At 45.2% G+C, this 14,476-nt stretch overlaps 1 protein-coding gene across 1 annotated transcript in view; it reads right to left on the reverse strand.

Annotated features, from left to right (window-relative positions):
* Nucleotides 1-14,051, reverse strand: part of tprg1 (tumor protein p63 regulated 1) — a 65,434-nt gene extending 51,383 nt beyond the window's left edge. Inside the window, exons 1-3 of the mRNA XM_036979014.1 lie at nucleotides 13,640-14,051; nucleotides 11,958-12,363; nucleotides 8,728-8,816 (exon numbers count right to left, since the gene is read on the reverse strand). Of these exons, the coding sequence (XP_036834909.1) occupies nucleotides 8,728-8,816; nucleotides 11,958-12,347 (479 nt within the window). The 5' untranslated portion in view covers nucleotides 12,348-12,363; nucleotides 13,640-14,051. The remainder of the gene's footprint in view (nucleotides 1-8,727; nucleotides 8,817-11,957; nucleotides 12,364-13,639) is intronic.
* Between the last annotated feature and the right edge of the window lie 425 nt (nucleotides 14,052-14,476).

A 14,476-nucleotide genomic window follows, 5' to 3' on the forward strand; every position in this document is an offset into this window, starting at 1 on the left:
TGAACGATCTGAGAGACAAGGCAAGAAGGGCCTTCTATGCCATCAAAAGAAACATAAAAAGCAACCATTAGGATTTGGCTAAAAAATACTTGAATCAGTCATAGAACCCGTTGTCCTTTATGGTTGTGAGGTCTGGGGTTCGCTCACCAACCAAGAATTCACAAAATGGGACAAACACCAAATTGAAACTGCATGCAGAGCAGAATAAGGCCGATACCCACTAATTATAAAAATCCAGAAAATATTCTACAACCACCTAAAAGGAAGCGATTCCCAAACCTTCCATAACAAAGCCATCACCTACAGAGAGATGAACCTGGAGAAGAGTCCCCTAAGCAAGCAGGTCCTGGGGCTCTGTTCACAAACACAAACAGACCCCATAGAGCCCCAGGACAGAAACACAATTAGACCCAACCAAACCATGAGAAAACAAAAAGATAATTACTTGACACATTGGAAAGAATTAACATATAAACAGAGCAAACTAGAATGGTATTTGGCCCTAAACAGAGAGTACACAGCGGCAGAATACCTGACCACTGTGACTGACCCTAAACAGAGAGTACACAGCGGCAGAATACCTGACCTCTGTGACTGACCCCAACTTAAGGAAAGCGTTGACTATGTACAGACTCAGTGGGCATAGCCTTGCTATTGAGAAAGGCCGCCGTAGGCAGACATGGCTCTCAAGAGAAGACAGGCTATGTGCACACTGCCCACAAAATGAGGTGGAAACTTCAACTCATCTAACTGAAGAAAGAGAATGAAATGCTCCTCCATTATTCATCATAGATGAAGACAAGGAGAGAGAAAGTGGAGCATTTCATTCTCTAGCTTTCTTCCACACCCCCTCTTTCTTCCACACCCCCTCTTTCTTCCACACCCCCTCTTTCTTCCACACCCCCTCTTCATTCCTTCAGCACTTCTGAGTCTAAGGGGGAGTTGAGAAATGTTGTCTTATTAATTGATGTCATGAGGACCTCTGTCTGAACGTGTTGTTTGTGTCTCACACGCACACACACGCACACGCACACACACACACTTAGTCCCTTGCCCCTGTGCATACAAGTAATTAACAATGGCATGGATTCTCTCTCGCTCTCTCTTCCACAGCTCGGTGAGCCGGTAGCACGTGGCCTCAGCCTCCGTCTCCGCCTCCGTCGACACTCAGACTTCTGCTAGGAGCCTTCAGGGTTGCTGGGTGGATAGTTCACTGAGGCAAGTCAAAACAACGGCAGAAGAAAGAGCTGAAGTAACTTTGACTGATCCAATAGGATGACTTTAACCTGGACTGGGCAGATAGGATGACTTGAACCTGGACTGGGAAGATAGGATGACTAACCTTGACTGGGCAGAGCAGAGAGCAAGGGGCTGTGTGGAGCAGGCCCCATGCGGTCTACGTGGCCGCTTCTGTTAAATGATACCAACAACAGAGTAACTCCTCAGGCAAGCAGCCGTGTGTGTGTGTGTGTGTGTGTGTGTGTTTTTGTGTGTGTGTGTATGTCTGTATCTGTCTGTGTGTGTGTGTATATATGTGTGTGTGTGTGTGTGTGTGTGTGTGTAGTGTATGTATATATATATATATAACGCCTTCTTCCTGCTTCCTGCTTCCTGCTTCCTGCTCCGTCAGGAAGAGACTGTCTGTGTCCTAAATGGTACTTCATTCCCCACAGGGCTCTGGTCCAAAGTACTACATTGGTTCCTGAACTTATTTTGCCCCACCCATTCTGTAATGAAGAGACAATGTTCACTTTTTTTATTTCGGGCTATGGCAGTCAATTGTAAAACATTCGATCAGTATTTCTGATTGTATTCTCAAATCACCATCACATAATTTTAATGTGTGGCTATGAGAGTCAATTACAAATGAGTCTGACATAATGCATCTTATCTCACCACCACTAATGGGATGGGTGTGGCTTGACGCATGTCCCCTCAGAGCTTCTAAAAGTCAGGGGGGCGTGTCCCCTCATGTCAGGTCGACAGTGAGCACCTCATCTCCGCTGTCACATCCAACCTGGATGGATACTTTAGTTATAATGGAGACGAGAGCCCTGACTCCAGCTCCACACAGGTAAGAGCTGGTGAAAGGTACCATGAGTTTTATGGTGCTTTCAAGACAACTAGGAATTCAGAACAATACGAGGTCAAATCGAGACATCAGTGATCTACAGGTCGGAGAGTCGGAACTCTAGAAAGAGGCCTGAGTTCCTGAGTTGGAATTCCGAGTTGGAGCTCGTTTTTTTTTCTCTCCATAGTTCCCAGTTGTCTTGAACGCACTGAAGTTGTAGATTTCCTGGTTCCAAGTTCCCAGCTGTTTTGAACGCAACATTAATGCTCAGAGGCAGACGGCAGGGTATCGTTCCCTTCGAGTCAGGAACCAAAACTACTTGGTAGTGACCCGTGAATACGTTGTCTGCAGCATTCGGTCACATGACAGCTCAGTCAGCTGTTCCATTTCCCTTACCGGCATGTCAACTGAGCCAGGATCACAGTCAAACGGTTTGGGAAGCAGGTCCCACGGTGCTCTTCCAAGTGTTAGAGGTGAGCAGTCATCACTGGTGTGGTACACTTACTGATGCTGTGACCTGTTATTTTATTTTCATTACACAGAAAGTCAACTAAATCTGTTTGTTTACATCCTATTGTGGATGACAACAGTATCCTCTCTCAATGTGAAAAAAAACACTCCCTCTCCATAACCACCAAGTATTGCTGTGAAGTGAAACATCGTCATGCTCTGATCCCAAATCTCCACAAAGTTTAGTGAACAGGCGTGAGTGATGTACTTTACAATCTAAATTACCTGCTGAATATCTCAGAGTCTTTTTCCTCCAGTTGCTCCCGGTGTATCCATTCTAGCCCAGTGCGGTGTATCACACAATGCTTCCATATGGGAATCGGAGACACATTCATAACTAGAGTGAAGAGGCCTGCCCGCCGTCCCGTGACGGCAGGCATCTGTACAAAAGCCAACCATTCGATGCCAAATGGAATCTGTTTTTCATCAATACGGACACGCAGCCCACTGAACATCCCCTATGGAATCTGTTTTTCATCAATACAGCCACGCAGCCCACTGAACATCCCCTGTGGAATCTGTTTTTCATCAATACGGCCACGCAGCCCACTGAACATCCCCTGTGGAATCTGTTTTTCATCAATACGGCCCCGCAGCCCACTGAACATCCCCTGTGGAATCTGTTTTTCATCAATACGGCCCCGCAGCCCACTGAACATCCCATATGGAATCTGTTTTTCATCAATACGGCCCCGCAGCCCACTGAACATCCCCTGTGGAATCTGTTATTCATCAATACGGCCACGCAGCCCACTGAACATCCCTGTGGAATCTGTTTTTCATCAATACGGCCACGCAGCCCACTGAACATCCCCTGTGGAATCTGTTATTCTTCAATACGGCCCCGCAGCCCACTGAACATCCCCTGTGGAATCTGTTTTTCATCAATACGGCCCCGCAGCCCACTGAACATCCCTGTGGAATCTTTTTCATCAATACGGCCCCGCAGCCCACTGAACATCCCCTGTGGAATCTGTTTTTCATCAATACAGCCCCGCAGCCCACTGAACATCCCCTGTGGAATCTGTTTTTCATCAATACGGCCCCGCAGCCCACTGAACATCCCCTGTGGAATCTGTTTTTCATCAATACGGCCCCGCAGCCCACTGAACATCCCCTGTGGAATCTGTTTTTCATCAATACGGCCACGCAGCCCACTGAACATCCCCTGTGGAATCTGTTTTTCATCAATACGGCCCCGCAGCCCACTGAACATCCCCTGTGGAATCTGTTTTTCATCAATACGGCCACGCAGCCCACTGAACATCCCCTGTGGAATCTGTTTTTCATCAATACGGCCACGCAGCCCACTGAGCATCCCCTGTGGAATCTGTTATTCATCAATACGGCCACGCAGCCCACTGAGCATCCCCTGTGGAATCTGTTATTCATCAATACGGCCACGCAGCCCACTGAACATCCCCTGTGGAATCTGTTTTTCATCAATACGGCCACGCAGCCCACTGAGCATCCCCTGTGGAATCTGTTATTCATCAATACGGCCACGCAGCCCACTGAACATCCCCTGTGGAATCTGTTATTCATCAATACGGCCCCGCAGCCCACTGAACATCCCCTGTGGAATCTGTTTTTCATCAATACGGCCACGCAGCCCACTGAGCATCCCCTGTGGAATCTGTTATTCATCAATACGGCCACGCAGCCCACTGAACATCCCCTGTGGAATCTGTTATTCATCAATACGGCCACGCAGCCAACTGAACATCCTCTGTGGAATCTGTTATTCATCAATACGGCCACGCAGCCCACTGAGCATCCCCTGTGGAATCTGTTTTTCATCAATACGGCCACGCAGCCCACTGAGCATCCCCTGTGGAATCTGTTTTTCATCAATACGGCCACGCAGCCCACTGAACATCCCCTGTGGAATCTGTTTTTCATCAATACGGCCCCGCAGCCCACTGAACATCCCCTGTGGCGTTTCATTCTCTGGGAATCATGAGACATAACAATATGTCCTGGTGAATAACATCCCCGACATGTATAGAGAACAAAAGTCAACGCACTTCGACTCCAAGTATCATACGTGAAATGAAATCTAATGTTTGCTAGATAGCGTTAGCTATCGCTTGTTATCCATCTGCTTTTTAAATAGCAACCCAACCTGTTTTCAGCATTTTGTTTGTTCCATGACTAATCAAAGCTAATTTCTCATTCTCTTTCTTGTTTCTCTGCAGCAGATATACTGTATAGTGGTGAGCAATATGTCTGGAACATCAACACAATCACAGTATTCGAATCACAATACGTGTAGAATCACAATACGTGTAGAATCACAATACGTATAGAATCACAATACGTGTAGAATCACAATACGTGTAGAATCACAATACGTGTAGAATCACAATACGTGTAGAATCACAATACGTATAGAATCACAATACGTATAGAATCACAATACGTGTAGAATCACAATACGTGTAGAATCACAATACGTGTAGAATCACAATACGTGTAGAATCACAATACGTGTAGAATCACAATACGTATAGAATCACAATACGTGTAGAATCACAATACGTGTAGAATCACAATACGTATAGAATCACAATACGTATAGAATCACAATACGTGTAGAATCACAATACGTGTAGAATCACAATACGTGTAGAATCACAATACGTATAGAATCACAATACGTGTAGAATCACAATACGTATAGAATCACAATACGTATAAAATCACAATACGTATAGAATCACAATACGTGTAGAATTGTGAGAATCGTGAAAATCACAATAGAGTACATATCATACAGTATATGTATCAAATAAGCATAGTGATATCGTATTGTGAGGTCCCTGGCGATTCCCCCATGCTGAGAGTGACCAGGTTTGTTTCCCTGGCGATTCCCCCATGCTGAGAGTGACCGGGTTTGTTTCCCTGGCGATTCCCCCATGCTGAGAGTGACCAGGTTTGTTTCCCTGGCGATTCCCCCATGCTGAGCGTGACCAGGTTTGTTTCCCTGGCGATTCCCCCATGCTGAGAGTGACCAGGTTTGTTTCCCTGGCGATTCCCCCATGCTGAGAGTGACCGGGTTTGTTTCCCTGACGATTCCCCCATGCTGAGAGTGACCAGGTTTGTTTCCCTGATGATTCCCCCATGCTGAGAGTGACCAGGTTTGTTTCCCTTTTTATTTTTTATTTTTTTTTATTTTACCTTTATTTAACCAGGCAAGTCAGTTAAGAACACATTCTTATTTTCAATGACGGCCTGGGAACAGTGGGTTAACTGCCTGTTCAGGGGCAGAACGACAGATTTGTACCTTGTCAGCTCGGGGGTTTGAACTCGCAACCTTCCGGTTACTAGTCCAACGCTCTAACCACTAGGCTACCCTGCCGCCCTGATGATTCCCCCATGCTGAGAGTGACCAGGTTTGTTTCCCTGATGATTCCCCCATGCTGAGAGTGACCAGGTTTGTTTCCCTGATGATTCCCCCATGATGAGAGTGACCAGGTTTGTTTCCCTGATGATTCCCCCATGCTGAGAGTGACCAGGTTTGTTTCCCTGGCGATTCCCCCATGCTGAGAGTGACCAGGTTTGTTTCCCTGGCGATTCCCCCATGCTGAGAGTGACCAGGTTTGTTTCCCTGATGATTCCCCCATGCTGAGCGTGACCAGGTTTGTTTCCCTGATGATTCCCCCATGCTGAGAGTGACCAGGTTTGTTTCCCTGGCGATTCCCCCATGCTGAGAGTGACCAGGTTTGTTTCCCTGGCGATTCCCCCATGCTGAGAGTGACCGGGTTTGTTTCCCTGACGATTCCCCCATGCTGAGAGTGACCAGGTTTGTTTCCCTGATGATTCCCCCATGCTGAGAGTGACCAGGTTTGTTTCCCTGGCGATTCTCCCCATGCTGAGAGTGACCAGGTTTCTATCCCTGATGATTCCCCCATGCTGAGAGTGACCAGGTTTGTTTCCCTGATGATTCCCCCATGCTGAGAGTGACCAGGTTTGTTTCCCTGACGATTCCCCCATGCTGAGAGTGACCAGGTTTGTTTCCCTGACGATTCCCCCATGCTGAGAGTGACCAGGTTTGTTTCCCTGATGTTTCCCCCATGCTGAGAGTGACCAGGTTTGTTTCCCTGATGATTCCCCCATGCTGAGAGTGACCAGGTTTCTATCCCTGATGATTCCCCCATGCTGAGAGTGACCAGGTTTGTTTCCCTGACGATTCCCCCATGCTGAGAGTGACCAGGTTTGTTTCCCTGACGATTCCCCCATGCTGAGAGTGACCAGGTTTCTATCCCTGATGATTCCCCCATGCTGAGAGTGACCAGGTTTGTTTCCCTGATGATTCCCCCATGCTGAGAGTGACCAGGTTTGTTTCCCTGACGATTCCCCCATGCTGAGAGTGACCAGGTTTGTTTCCCTGACGATTCCCCCATGCTGAGAGTGACCAGGTTTGTTTCCCTGACGATTCCCCCATGCTGAGAGTGACCAGGTTTGTTTCCCTGACGATTCCCCCATGCTGAGAGTGACCAGGTTTGTTTCCCTGATGTTTCCCCCATGCTGAGAGTGACCAGGTTTGTTTCCCTGATGTTTCCCCCATGCTGAGAGTGACCAGGTTTGGAGTGTTTCTGCTCCAAGTAAATCAATTCCAGAGAAAAGCGATTGGCCTCATGTCCATACTGTTGATCAGTGGTTTGTTTCAGTTGCACCTATGACAGAAACACATCAGGAAAACCCCTACCTGGCTCTGACACTGATCAGATGGTTGTAACCTGATTATATGAAGTCCTCTCAACCAGAAAACCAGTTTACAACCAGCTCACTCTGCCTAGAATGACCATGGAAACAAGGACATCAAAGAGACAAAGTGATTAAGAATCTATAATGTATTTCTATGTGATAAACTCACTCAGCCAGACACTGGATAATGCCATCTTCCTCCTTAAAACGGACGCTTTGGGATTTTTTGGCAATGAAGCCCTTTATCTACTGACCCAGAGTCAGATGAAGCCCTTTATCTACTGACCCAGAGTCAGATGAAGCCCTTTATCTACAGACCCAGAGTCAGATGAGGCCCTTTATCTACTGACCCAGAGTCAGATGAGGCCCTTTATCTACTGACCCAGAGTCAGAGTTCCTTTATCTACTGACCCAGAGTCAGAGTTCCTTTATCTACTGACCCAGAGTCAGATGAGGCCCTTTATCTACTGACCCAGAGTCAGAGTTCCTTTATCTACTGACCCAGAGTCAGAGTTCCTTTATCTACTGACCCAGAGTCAGATGAGGCCCTTTATCTACTGACCCAGAGTCAGATGAGGTCCTTTATCTACTGACCCAGAGTCAGATGAGGTCCTTTATCTACTGACCCAGAGTCAGATGTGTCTCTGCGAGCAGTTTGAAGGAAGTTGCTAACTAGTGCAATTGTTAACTAGCGTTAGCACAATGCCTGGAAGTCTATGGGTATCTGCTAGCGTTAGCACAATGCCTGGAAGTCTATGGGTATCTGCTAGCGTTAGCACAAAGCCTGGAAGTCTATGGGTATCTGCTAGCGTTAGCACAATGCCTGGAAGTCTATGGGTATCTGCTAACGTTAGCACAAAGCCTGGAAGTCTATGGGTATCTGCTAACGTTAGCACAAAGCCTGGAAGTCTATGGGTATCTGCTAGCGTTAGCACAAAGACTGGATGTCTATGGGTCTCTGCTAGCGTTAGCACAATGACTGAAAGTCTATGGGTATCTGCTAGCGTTAGCACAAAGACTGGAAGTGCTAATGTAATTTAGAGGTAGTTTCACCAGCCAATGCTAACTTTCTTCACACTGGACACATACAAAGGGTATCCATGAGTACATCTGACTCCTACTGTGAAAGGGTCATGTCAACTCTATTTTTTTTAATATATTTTTTTACCTTTATTTAACTAGGCAAGTCAGCTAAGAACAAATTCTTATTTTCAATGACGGCCTAGGAACAGTGGGTTAACTGCCTGTTCAGGGGCAGAACGACAGATTTGTACCTTGTCAGCTCGGGGATTTTAACTTGCAACCTTTCTTACTAGTCCAACGCTCTAAGCTACCCTGCCGCCTATATTTAATACATGTGAAAATGCTCATTTGACATATCTTTTCTGTTGTTGTAAGGGATTAGAAGAGACGGTATGGGTAACAATGAAACTCACTCAGCCATGAGCCAGACACCGTGGACAGCTCCGTCCTCCTGATTGATCAGAGCCTTGATGTCTTCTAGGGATTGGTCCAGGGTCCCAGGCTGCACAGGACAGGGAAGCAATGTGTTAGATTACAGTTCAACCTTTAAAACGGGACAATAGCCACGTTTAAAATACACATCTTGCAGTTATGAGAGCTAAAACTTCAGAATTATTTCGACCATTAGCGATCATTATCATCTGAGTCACAGTGAACTTGAATCTATTCTGCTCTGTTGAGAGGGACTCAGGTGGCTGATATACTGTATATATGTCAAATCGGGAAATAAAATGCATCTTATGATGCAAAACGCGGACCTACGGGGATCATTTCTGTATTTAGAAAGTTACATATCTTGAAAACTTGATTGCTGACGAGCTAAATATTTTGGGACTATGTCAACAATGGACTAATGAAACAAAACAAAAAAATACAGTTTTCCTTTAATACTTTTGAGTTTGTTTTGTACAAATGTTGTCCTCGACTTCAGAAGTTTTTCTTGATATTAAAATGGCTCAAAAGCGAAAGTGCGATTTTCACATGTGGAGTCATGTGGAGTTGTCTTACATGTGGAGTCATGTGGAGTTGTCTTACATGTGGAGTCATGTGGAGTTGTCTTACATGTGGAGTCATGTGGAGTTGTCTTACATGTGGAGTTGTCTTACATGTGGAGTTGTCTTACATGTGGAGTTGTCTTACATGTGGAGTTGTCTTACATGTGGAGTTGTCTTACATGTGGAGTTGTCTTACATGTGGAGTCATGTGGAGTTGTCTTACATGTGGAGTTGTCTTACATGTGGAGTTGTCTTACATGTGGAGTTGTCTTACATGTGGAGTTGTCTTACATGTGGAGTCATGTGGAGTTGTCTTACATGTGGAGTTGTCTTACATGTGGAGTTGTCTTACATGTGGAGTTGTCTTACATGTGGAGTTGTCTTACATGTGGAGTTGTCTTACATGTGGAGTTGTCTTACATGTGGAGTTGTCTTACATGTGGAGTTGTCTTACATGTGGAGTTGTCTTACATGTGGAGTCATGTGGAGTTGTCTTACATGTGGAGTTCTTACATGTGGAGTTGTCTTACATGTGGAGTTGTCTTACATGTGGAGTTGTCTTACATGTGGAGTCATGTGGAGTTGTCTTACATGTGGAGTTGTCTTACATGTGGAGTTGTCTTACATGTGGAGTTGTCTTACATGTGGAGTTGTCTTACATGTGGAGTTGTCTTACATGTGGAGTCATGTGGAGTTGTCTTACATGTGGAGTTGTCTTACATGTGGAGTTGTCTTACATGTGGAGTTGTCTTACATGTGGAGTTGTCTTACATGTGGAGTTGTCTTACATGTGGAGTTGTCTTACATGTGGAGTTGTCTTACATGTGGAGTTGTCTTACATGTGGAGTTGTCTTACATGTGGAGTTGTCTTACATGTGGAGTTGTCTTACATGTGGAGTTGTCTTACATGCGGAGTTGTCTTACATGTGAAAGTGCAAATTGGATTTTCAGGCGTGAAAAAGTTATTAACATGTGAAACCACACATTTTGCAGGTCTTAAGTAGGGCACTATATAGTGAATAGGGTGTCAGCCCTGTTCAAAACTAGTGCACTAGAGAGGGAATAGGGTGCCAGCACTGATCAGAGGTAGTGCACTAGAGAGGGAATAGGGTGCCAGCACTGATCAGAGGTAGTGCACTAGAGAGGGAATACGGTGCCAGCCCTGGTCAGAGGTAGTGCACTATATAGGGAATAGGGTGTCAGCCCTGTTCAAAACTAGTGCACTAGAGAGGGAATAGGGTGCCAGCACTGATCAGAGGTAGTGCACTAGAGAGGGAATACGGTGCCAGCACTGATCAGAGGTAGTGCACTATATAGGGAATAGGGTGCCAGCCCTGGTCAGAGGTAGTGCACTAGAGAGGGAATACGGTGCCAGCCCTGGTCAGTTTTAGTGCACTATATAGGGAATAGGGTGCCAGCCCTGTTCAAAACTAGTGCACTATATAGGAATAGGGTGCCATTTGGAACACATTGACATGTCAGTAAATACAGTGCCTTCGTAAAGTATTCAGACCCCTTAACTTTTTTCCACATTTTGTTATGTTATGCCTTATGGATAAAATAGTTTTTCCACCACATAAATTTGGCCAATTTATAAAAAATTAAAAACTGAAATATCACATTAACATACGATAAGGATTCAGACCCTTTAATTCAGTACTTTGTTGAAGCATCTTTGGCAGCGATTACAGCCTCGAGTCGTCTTGGGTATGATGCTACAAGCTTGGCACACCTGTATTTGGGGAATTTCTCCCATTCTTCTCTGCAGATCCTCTCAACCTCTGTCAGGTTGGATGGGGAGCGTCGCTGCACAGCTATTATCAGGTCTCTACAGAGATGTTAGATCAGGTTCAAGTCCGGGTTCCGGCTGGGCCACTCAAGGACATTCAGAGACTTGTCCTGAAGCCACTCCTGCGTTGTCTTGGCTGTGTGCTTAAGATCATTGTCCTCTTGGAAGGTGAACCTTTGCCCCAGTCTGCAGTCTTGAGCGCTCTGAAGGTTTTCATCAATGATCTCTCTGTACTTTGCTTTGTCATTATGGGGAATTGTGTATAGATTGATGAGGAAAAATATATCTTTAACCAATTTTAGAATAAGGCTGTAACGTAAAAACACATTTTTGAAAAAGAGAAGGTGTCTGAATGCACTGTAAAAGCTCAGATTAATGTGGTTAGTTTAGGAGTGTCTCGTTGGCCTGGCAGCTGGTTAATCATTATTATATTTACTGTAGGAGTGGACAGACACAGCTGGTTGAGGGGGACGTTAATCTGGGGTCTTAATCTGATCAAACTGCATTGAGAGTAAATAAACGTGGTGGATCACTACAATAATTCAAATGTAATTCATCTGTGTAGTAGAACCATTGAAATGTTGATTTCACTTTACAGTAGTAGACCTACTATGTGTGTATAATAAGCCTTTACAGTAGTAGACCTACTATGTGTGTATAATAAGCCTTTACAGTAGTAGACCTACTATGTGTGTACAGTAAACCTTTACAGTAGTAGACCTACTATGTGTGTACAGTAAACCTTTACAGTAGTAGACCTACTATGTGTGTACAGTAAACCTTTACAGTAGTAGACCTACTATGTGTGTACAGTAAGTCTTTACAGTAGGATACGTTTTAAAAAGTAGGCTATTATTACCCTCAAAACAAAGAACCTCTTGAGTTTGAACTGATTTAGTGCAGAAGTCCAACGGTTCCCCTTGGCCCCGGGTCCAGCTCCATCCCCGGGTCCAGCTCCATCCCCGGGTCCAGCTCCAATATCAGGTGTAGGGGCAGCAGACCCTCTCTCCTCTGTCTCTACCTCGGGATGACCACTCTCCGGGACCTGGGAGCTCTGGGCCTGGGGGCTCTGGTGCGGCTGGTTGCTCTGGGGCGGCTGGCTGCTCTGGGGGTCAGGTTGACTCTGGGGCGGGTGGTTGCTCTGGGGGTCAGGTTGACTCTGGGGCCGAGGGGAGGACTGGGTCTCTGGTCCTAGTTCTGGGGGCTCCAGCTCCACAGCCTTGGAAGTGACTGTTTTACCCTCAGACATTGTCCTATGACGAGATCTGAACAAAAACGCACATACATTCTGTAATAGGAATATCCAGGTGAACAAAAAGTCAGAGCAGCCGTTGATAATATCAATTAAAACAAATCGATCAGGTTTATTACAAGTTGCAACAGGGAGACACCTGAACAGAAGAAGACAACAGGGTCTAACTGGCCTCTTGAAGGCCCTTGTCTATTCTAATCGTTCAGTAAATACCAACCCGAGAGGCCTGTAGGAAGTCAAAACAAAACGCAGTGGCGTTGTCAGCTGCTACAGAATCACACAGTGTACAACAGAATAGAATAATAATCAATGGATGTCCTTGTGCCTCCAGTCTGGTGTCAATCACTATCAACACAATCTTGAACAAACAAAACCTTGTAAAAATCAAGTGTATTAAAGAAAGAGAAAACATATCAGTACACGAAGCATTGTGTTGATCCGTCTTTACTGTATATTAACTTTTATTAATATCGCCATTACACGTGTTATTTTACAGACTAACCCCACCACGGAAACCCATGAGATGTAAAGTGTACCAAATTTTAGACCAAGGCTCATAGAGTTCTGGTCAGAAGGAGTGTACTGTTAGACCAGGGTTCATAGAGTTCTGGTCAGAAGGAGTGCACTGTTAGACCAGGGCTCATAGAGTTCTGGTCAGAAGGAGTGTACTGTTAGACCAGGGTTCATAGAGTTCTGGTCAGAAGGAGTGCACTGTTAGACCAGGGCTCATAGAGTTCTGGTCAGAAGGAGTGCACTGTTAGACCAGGGCTCATAGAGTTCTGGTCAGAAGGAGTGCACTGTTAGACCAGGGTTCATAGAGTTCTGGTCAGAAGGAGTGCACTGTTAGACCATGGCTCATAGAGTTCTGGTCAGAAGGAGTGCAGGAGTGTAGGAAATAGGGTGCCTTGTGGGACAAATAGCCTTTCTCTTGCATTCGTTGCCATGTTCTGTTGGCAATTCATGTTTGATAGCTTTGGTCACTGATTAGGCAATGTCTACCTGTATTCAATCCCCAATCCCCCACCCAAATTAAATAGGCTATAATTAGGCCTACTAGGTTTCATTCCGCTATAATCAGTAGATTTCATTATGCTTCGGTCTTGAAACAAATGTGTTAGACTTTAGTGCTGACATTATTTCATAGAACAGAGCCATTCGGATACATTACGCACCATAAATCTAACGTGACACATTAGTGTTTCGCTGTTTCTTCATTAAAACAATATCGGGAGGAAAAAAACTCCTTATTTCAAACAAATTGAGATAGTTGACAAGTATAGGCTACTTACCGGTTGGTATTTGTGGACTCTGGGACGTATTGTTGTCAGAGGAAAACGAGTGGTATGAGAGTCAGTGAAAGATGCGCAACTGCAGGGCATCAGGTGTTTCCTTGTTCCGTGTTGTAGTTAAATGGGCAGCCACGGAGACGTACACGGAAACACAACACACTTGTTGTTCACGGTAGTTTCGGTGCTGGACAATCTGTACACTGGGCCAGTAGTGAAGGAAGGCGACACTTCTCCCTGGGTCAGAGCTATTTAGCCTTAAACGAGCAAAAAGCTTAAGTTCAAAAATAACGCCGCTTTCTTGTAGTCTAAATGTCTGAACGGCTTGAGAAGGCTGTCGCCTGCAGTCAGCTGCCGTATATCTGGTACCAATTCAATGTCAAGTACTATATTCAAATGTGTCTCGGGTATTACCCATGCCACCCATACATTGTGGTTACAGGCCTAGCTTATAGCCAGCTATTCACCCTACAAAAAATAATCAGTTTATGGGGATTTAAATATTCAAAGAAATGTGCCTACAGTCTATAAAAATCGCCCACGGTGATTGCAATAAAATGTCATTTTATTGGCTGTATTTCAATTTCCAATTGTAACACTGTTAGGCCTTGTGTATGACACATCTCTAAAGAATAGATCTTAGGATACCATACAAGCTATTCCTTGGCTATACTCTCTTTTGTGCCTAAAATACCAATACTTAATTTCACCAGGTTTGACCGTGAGAGACAGACATTAATCTTTAAAACAATTTAATGACGGGGATGAGGCGATACATCTAGATTGAATAGGCCTTACATCATCAACCGTCGACGCACCGTTCATCTATTCGGGCTAATC

The sequence above is a fragment of the Oncorhynchus mykiss genome, chromosome 5, assembly GCF_013265735.2.
Source record: "Oncorhynchus mykiss isolate Arlee chromosome 5, USDA_OmykA_1.1, whole genome shotgun sequence".
NCBI classification, from domain to species: Eukaryota; Metazoa; Chordata; class Actinopteri; order Salmoniformes; family Salmonidae; genus Oncorhynchus; species Oncorhynchus mykiss.